The 8,118-nt window shown below is 34.8% G+C and overlaps 1 protein-coding gene across 1 annotated transcript in view; it reads left to right on the top strand.

The window, feature by feature from the left end:
• Positions 1–7,444: 7,444 nt before the first annotated feature.
• Positions 7,445–8,118, top strand: part of LOC129720764 (uncharacterized protein DDB_G0287625-like) — a gene marked incomplete at both ends in the record, with an annotated part of 1,973 nt that continues 1,299 nt past the window's right edge. The window contains one exon of the mRNA XM_055672471.1: positions 7,445–7,459. Within this exon, the coding sequence (XP_055528446.1) occupies positions 7,445–7,459 (15 nt within the window). The remainder of the gene's footprint in view (positions 7,460–8,118) is intronic.

Genomic DNA, 8,118 nt, shown 5'->3' with positions numbered 1-8,118 from the left:
TGATGAGGATATAGAAAATCCCATCATTTCCTGGTGCTTTCATGTTTTTGAATTTTTTGAGAATAGTTCGCACCTCATTCAAGTTTGTTTCCAATACCTCTTCAGAAAAAAATTCTTGGGTGGTGATCTGGTCATACTTTTGGTTTACTTTATTTTCAATAGGACTTATTACGTTCAAATTGGAGTTATGAACACTCTCAAACTGCTGAGCAAGTTTTTGAGATTTTTGTTCATTCGTTAGAAAAATGCAATCCCCATCTTTAAGAACTGGAATGGACTTCGAAGGTTTCTTAAGAACCTTCGAGAGCTTCCAGAAAGGTTTTGAATAAGGTTTTAGTTGTTCAACTTCTCTCATGATTCTCATTTCGCAAGAGAGTGAATCTATGTTTAATTTCCTTTTGTAATTCTTGAAAAATAATTTTCAAAGCAGGATCACGAGATCTTTGGTATTGACGTCTCCGTATGTTCTTCAAATGTATAAGAAGTTGAAGTTCACTGTCAATAATTGGTGCATTTAATTTCACTCGAGCCTTAGGAACTGATAAATTTCGGGCATTGAGAATTAAGCTGATAAAATTATCTAATGCTCTGTCAATGTCAACACTATTTTGTAAAATAATATCATCATTCAAATTTTCTTCGATCGTAGAACGATATTAGTCTTGTGATAATTTAACACAGATCTAGTGGGATTTGAAATAGTTTCATGGGAAATAGAAAATGTTACAGGAAGATGACCAGAATCAAAGTCAGTAGTGAGTTTAAGTATTTTTCGGAATATGTTTCTTTTCATAGCTAAATTTCACATTTTTAAACATAACAGGCAAAGTAATAATACGATTCCAAAAAAATCAATAGGGTCTTATGGGGTAACTATACCTTCCATATGACACTGATTTTGTGGAAATCGGTCCAGCCATCTCTGAGAAACATGAGTGAGATTAAACAGTCTCCAGAACACGTTTCTTTAAATAACTTGTGAACCAGAAGTTCAACCTTTATGAAATTCAAAAGTTAAGGGTTTTCTAGGTAGCTCGTTCATTTAAAACTAATTTTGTTCAAATCGGTTGTGTAGTTTCTGATATAATGTTGTTTCGTAATTTTTACATTTTGATACATAACCTCTAAACTAAAATCCGATTACAATAAAATTCAATAGGGTCTAATGGGGCAACTAGACTAGACTAGGGATTGGGAGAGCGTTACACACACACACATACACACACACACATACATACAAAAAATGCTCAGCTCGTCGAACTGAGTCGAGGGATATACGACATTCGGCCCTTTTGAGGACTTTTATACCTACCTTCAGTTTTTGCAGTGATTGCTATACCTTTCTAGGAGAAAGACAAAAATATTGAACATTTGAGAAAGGTCGGCAACGGGCCTCCCGACAAAGCTTTCTTACGATGTCGAAACAAGAGCGTTGTACGACCTTTACGTCGACATATTTTAATACTTCTCTTGATTCTACCAATAAACTGTTTGCAGTTCGTTGATTTCCAGTTATTTTTGTACCGAAGGAACTCAAAGTCCCAAAGAAAATTGTCGATTGGATGACACTGAGGTAGATTCGTTGGGTTGCGTATCTGGGGTACAGAAAGAGTCGAGTGGTTGATCAGGAACGTTTGTGTTTTTTTACCTAATGTGATGATATTTTATCTGGCCAAAAACAGATTTTTCATCTGTATGGTATTTTTTTGGAATAAATGAGATATTTCTACTTAAATTCTATAGTGAAGTGAAAGTGAAGTGAAGTTTTCCAGTTATGCCTGGAAGAAATAAAAAAGCTCGCTCTGATGCGGCTTCAAGAAAACGTGAGGCATCTCCTCAAAGTGACACTGAAATTTCGACTAACAGGTATGATATTCTTTCTTCCGTTGGGGATCACGAATTTCAAACTTCTCATACTGAGCATAAAGCCGTTATGAAGAAGGTTAAAGTTCCACCTATTGTGGTATTTGTAGCAAATTTTAAAGCATTCAGATCAGAACTTTCATCATTTCTGTCGGATGTGAAAGTTAATTTTCAAATTGGCCGCCAAGGCGAAATTCGTATGTTGGCCGAATCTTTTGATGGCCATAAACATCTTTCACAGTATTTGACTGAAAAGATGTATAAATATTATTCTTTTGATGCCGAAAACGAGAGACCGTTCAAGGCTGTTTTGAAAGGTCTTTCAAATGATCAAAAATTGATTAAATTAAAGATTGTCTGTCAGAATCACTTGGTTTTACCCCCAACCAAGTAATTTTGATGAAACGAAAGGCAAATGCCAAAATTAATCAAACTGGAATACACCAGGAAAATTACTTAGTACATTTTGATCGTACCAAAGTAAATAATTTGAAATGTTTGGAAAAAGCACATATTTTATTTAACGTGCGAATAAAGTGGGAAAATTTCAAGAGACATGGAGGAATCCATAATTTTATGCAATGTCCGAATTGTCAAGCCTATGGTCATAGAACTCGAAACTGCCATATGGCAGCAAAATGTATGATTTGTGGTGACACTAGTCACACGAAAAATATCTGCCCCGTGAAAGAGACCACTAATAGTTTCAAATGTGTAAATTGTGGGGGAAATCACAAACCTAAATTCTTTAATTGTCCTGTAAGGTCAAAAATTATTGCTTCCAGACAACGTAGGAATTCTAAACAACCTGTTGTCAATGTGGGTAATCAAAAGACTTTCAATACTGTTCAGGCATAACCAGCACTTTCATTAGCAGGTATGTATGTAGGTAATAATTTAAATTCAGATAACAAATTTCAGACAAATAATCCTGTTCAGGCAACACCAGGCTGTTCATATGCCAGTGTCCTTTCAGGTAATATTTCAAATTCGAACAGTAACAAACCATTCGTGTTTGGTGCTGAAAAGTCAGCCAGTATTGATTTAGGTATTCCAACACCCGAAAAGATTGATTACCTACAACAATCTATGCTGCAGTTAATGTCCGCTTTGTTGAACTGTAACTCGATGCATGAGGCTGCTCAAGTAGGTATGAAATTTACAACTAATATTGTTATGAAATTGAAATTCAGCAATGATTTTAAATAATGCTGTAAATTTTCTAAATTGGAATGCTCGCTCTTTAAAAGCGAAAGAGGATGAATTTTTCATTTTTTTAACAGTCCACGATGTGCATATTGCAGTTGTGGCTGAAACGCTTTTAAAGCCAAATATTAAACTAAAATAAAACCCAAATTATATGGTTCATAGGTTTGATGGAATTGATGTTGCCGGTGGTGGAGTTGCAATAGTTATCCACCGTCGAATAAAACATCGTGTTTTACCCCATCTTGAAACCAAAGTTATCGAGAGTTTGGGAATTGAAATTGAACAAGTATTGGCATTTTATTTATAGCCGCAGTGTATTTGCCTTTTTAATGCACTGGTGAGCGAAAAAATTATTTCAAGGGAGATTTGCAAAAACTCACAAGAAATAAATCTGTCGGCGCCGATTTCTCAAGGCTACCGAACACCACATGGAGCTCAAGTTCTCCACAATTTTTTACCTGAAGTGGACTTGATACACCCTTGTTCGGATAGATGGCCACGGATAATGAAACACAAATTTTTCTCTTTACATAGTTTTATATCACTAATCGAACTTATACTAACACTTTTAATAACTTTGCTCGGGGTACATCGCGTCGCGAATGTCTAAATTTCTAATAAACTAATCTGACGCTGCTCGCCCTTTATAAAGGATCGGAATTCTGCCTTGTTGCCACGTTGTCTCGCGGAAGATGATGAAACATTGCGCAATATTGCAAATCATTGGGTGTTATTGCACAACGTTACGTAGTGTATAGGGTTGTTGATCGATCGTCGCAATTGGAGATTCGCTCGTACACCGACAAAAATATTCGAGCTTGATAGGCTCGAACAAAATCTAAATTTTTAATCATCGGTGATTTTAATGCGAAACATCGATCTTGGAATAATGCTCAAAGCAATTCCAATGGCAAAATATTGTTTAATTAATGCTCGGCTCGGGGATTTTATTCAGTTTTATTTCCAAATGGTCCTACATGTTATTCTTCTATTAGGAATCCATCTACAATTGATTTGGTACTAACAAATCAAAGTCATGCATGCAGTGATTTATTAACTCATACTGACTTTGATTCTGGTCATCTTCCTGTAATATTTTCTATTTCCCATGAAACTATTTCAAATCCCACTAGATCTGTGTTAAATTATCACAAGACTAATATCGTTCTACGATCGAAGAAAATTTGAATGATGATATTATTTTACAAAATAGTGTTGACATTGACAGAGCATTAGATAATTTTATCAGCTTAATTCTCAATGCCCGAAATTTATCAGTTCCTAAGGCTCGAGTGAAATTTAATGCACCAATTATTGACAGTGAACTTCAACTTCTTATACATTTGAAGAACATACGGAGACGTCAATACCAAAGATCTCGTGATCCTGCTTTGAAAATTATTTTTCAAGAATTACAAAAGGAAATTAAACATAGATTCACTCTCTTGCGAAATGAGAATCATGAGAGAAGTTGAACAACTAAAACCTTATTCAAAACCTTTCTGGAAGCTCTCGAAGGTTCTTAAGAAACCTTCGAAGCCCATTCCAGTTCTTAAAGATGGGGATTGCATTTTTCTAACGAATGAACAAAAATCTCAAAAACTTGCTCAGCAGTTTGAGAGTGTTCATAACTCCAATTTGAACGTAATAAGTCCTATTGAAAATAAAGTAAACCAAAAGTATGACCAGATCACCACCCAAGAATTTTTTTCTGAAGAGGTATTGGAAACAAACTTGAATGAGGTGCGAACTATTCTCAAAAAATTCAAAAACATGAAAGCACCAGGAAATGATGGGATTTTCTATATCCTCATCAAAAGACTTCCCGAAAACTCTTTAAATTTCTTGGTAAAAATTTTTAACAGATGCTTTGCACTAGCACATTTTCCTACGAAATGGAAAAATGCCAAAGTCACTCCAATTTTAAAACCCGAAAAGAATCCAGCTGAGGCATCAAGTTATCGACCAATTAGTTTACTTTCCTCTATTAGCAAACTTTTTGAAAGAATAATTATTAATAGAATGATAACACATATTAATGAGAACTCAATTTTTGCAAATGAGCAGTTTGGTTTTCGCCATGGGCATTCCACTCATCAGTTAGAGTAACAAATATGATTTGAACTCATAAATCTGAAGGCTATTCGACTGGAGCTGCTCTTCTAGATATAGAAAAGGAATTCGACAGAAAGGTTTTGAATAAGGTTTTAGTTGTTCAACTTCTCTCATAATTCTCATTTCGCAAGAGAGTGATGTTTAATTTCCTTTTGTAATTCTTGAAAAATAATTTTCAAAGCATAATGTATAAGAAGTTGAAGTTCACTGTTAATAATTGGTGTATTAAATTTCCTTCGAGCCTTAGGAACTGATAAATTACGGGCATTGAGAATTAAGCTGATAAAATTACCTAATGCTCTGTCAATGTCAACGCTATTTTGTAAAATAATATCATCATTCAAATTTTCTTCGATCGTAGAACGATATTAGTCTTGTGATAATTTAACACAGATCTAGTGGGATTTGAAATAGTTTCATGGGAAATAGAAAATGTTACAGGAAGATGACCAGAATCAAAGTCAGTATGAGTTAATAAATCACTGCATGAATGACTTTGATTTGTTAGTACCAAATCAATTGTAGATGGATTCCTAATAGAAGAATAACATGTAGGACCATTTGGAAATAAAACTGAATAAAATCCCCGAGCCGAGCAATCATTAAACAATATTTTGCCATTGGAATTGCTTTGAGCATTATTCCAAGATCGATGTTTCGCATTAAAATCACCGATGATTAAAAATTTCGATTTATTTCTTGTGAGTTTTTGCAAATCTCCTTTGAAATAATTTTTTCGCTCACCAGTGCATTAAAAAGGCAAATACACTGCGGCTATAAATAAAATGCCAATACTTGTTCAATTTCAATTCCCAAACTCTCGATAACTTTGGTTTCAAGATGGGGTAAAACACGATGTTTCATTCGACGGTGGATAACTATTGCAACTCCACCACCGGCAACATCAATTTCATCAAACCTATGAACCATATAATTTGGGTTCTTTTTTAGTTTAATATTTGGCTTTAAAAGCGTTTCAGCCACAACTGCAATATGCACATCGTGGACTGTTAAAAAATTGAAAAATTCATCCTCTTTCGCTTTTAAAGAGCGAGCATTCCAATTTAGAAAATTTACAGCATTATTTAAAATCATTGCTGAATTTCAATTTCATAACATTTTAGTTGTAAATTTCATACCTACTTGAGCAGCCTCATGCATCGAGTTACAGTTCAACAAAGCGGACATTAACTGCAGCATAGATTGTTGTAGGTAATCAATCTTTTCGGGTGTTGGAATACCTAAATCAATACTGGCTGACTTTTCAGCACCAAACACGAATGGTTTGTTACTGTTTGAATTTGAAATATTACCTGAAAGGACACTGGCATATGAACAGCCTGGTGTTGCCTGAACAGGATTATTTGTCTGAAATTTGTTATCTGAATTTAAATTATTACCTACAGACATACCTGCTAATGAAAGTGCTGGTGATACCTTCAGTGTCACTTTGAGGAGATGCCTCACGTTTTCTTGAAGCCGCATCGGAGCGAGCTTTTTTATTTCTTCCAGGCATAACTGGAAAACTTCACTTCACTTTCACTTCACTATAGAATTTAAGTAGAAATATCTCATTTATTCCAAAAAAATACCATACAGATGAAAAATCTGTTTTTGGCCAGATAAAATATCATCACATTAGGTAAAAAACACAAACGTTCCTGATCAACCACTCGACTCTTTCTGTACCCCAGATACGCAACCCAACGAATCTACCTCAGTGTCATCCAATCGACAATTTTCTTTGGGACTTTGAGTTCCTTCGGTACAAAAATAACGGGAAATCAACGAACTGCAAACAGTTTATTGGTAGAATCAAAAGAAGTATTAAAATATGTCGACGTAAAGGTCGTACAACGCTCTTGTTTCGACATCGTAAGAAAGCTTTGTCGGGAGGCCCGTTGCCGACCTTTCTCAAATGTTCAATATTTTTGTCTTTCTCCTAGAAAGGTATAGCAATCACTGCAAAAACTAAAGGTAGGTATAAAAGTCCTCAAAAGGGCCGAATGTCGTTTATCCCTCGACTCAGTTCGACGAGCTGAGCATTTTTTGTATGTATGTGTGTGTGTGTAACGCTCTCCCAATCCCACTCGATTTATCAGAGATGGCTGGACCGATTTTCATGAAACTAATTGCAAATGGAAGGTCTAGTTGCCCCATTAGACCCTATTGAATTTTATTGTAATCGGATTTTAGTTTAGAGGTTATGTATCAAAATGTAAAAATTACGAAACATCATTATATCATAAACTACACAACCGATTTGAACAAAATTAGTTTTAAATGAACGAGCTACCTAGAAAACCCTTAACTTTTGAATTTCATAAAGGTTGAACTTGTGGTTCACAAGTTATTTAAAGAAACGTGTTCTGGAGACTGTTTAATCTCACTCATGTTTCTCAGAGATGGCTGGACCGATTTCCATAAAATCAGTGTCATATGGAAGGTCTAAAGGGAGGTCATAAGACCCTATTGATTTTTTTGCAATCGTATTATTACTTTGCCTGTTATGTTTAAAAATGTGAAATTTAGCTATGAAAAGAAACATATTCCGAAAAATACCTAAACTTACTCTTTTTGCTCAGAGATAGATGGCTGAATCGATTTCCACAAAATTAGTGTCAAATGAAAGGTCTAGCTGCCTCTTAACACCCTGTTCAATTTCACTGTAATCGGATTGTAATTTTGTCTGTAATGTATCAAAATGTGACAATCACGAAACTTCATTATCTCAGAAACTACAGGACCGATTTGAACAATATTAGTATCAAATGAACGGGCTAAGTAAAAGTTGATTCATGAATTTTATAATGATCAGACACGTGGTTCAGAAGTTGTAAAAAGAAACATGTTCCGATGACTTTCCAAATTCACTCGTTTTTCCAAAAATGGCTGGACAAAATCCAACAATCTTAGTGTCAAATGCAAAGT

Source organism: Wyeomyia smithii, chromosome 2 (genome assembly GCF_029784165.1).
Source record: "Wyeomyia smithii strain HCP4-BCI-WySm-NY-G18 chromosome 2, ASM2978416v1, whole genome shotgun sequence".
Taxonomy (NCBI): Eukaryota; Metazoa; Arthropoda; class Insecta; order Diptera; family Culicidae; genus Wyeomyia; species Wyeomyia smithii.
This window is presented reverse-complemented; position numbering and strand designations above follow the sequence as displayed.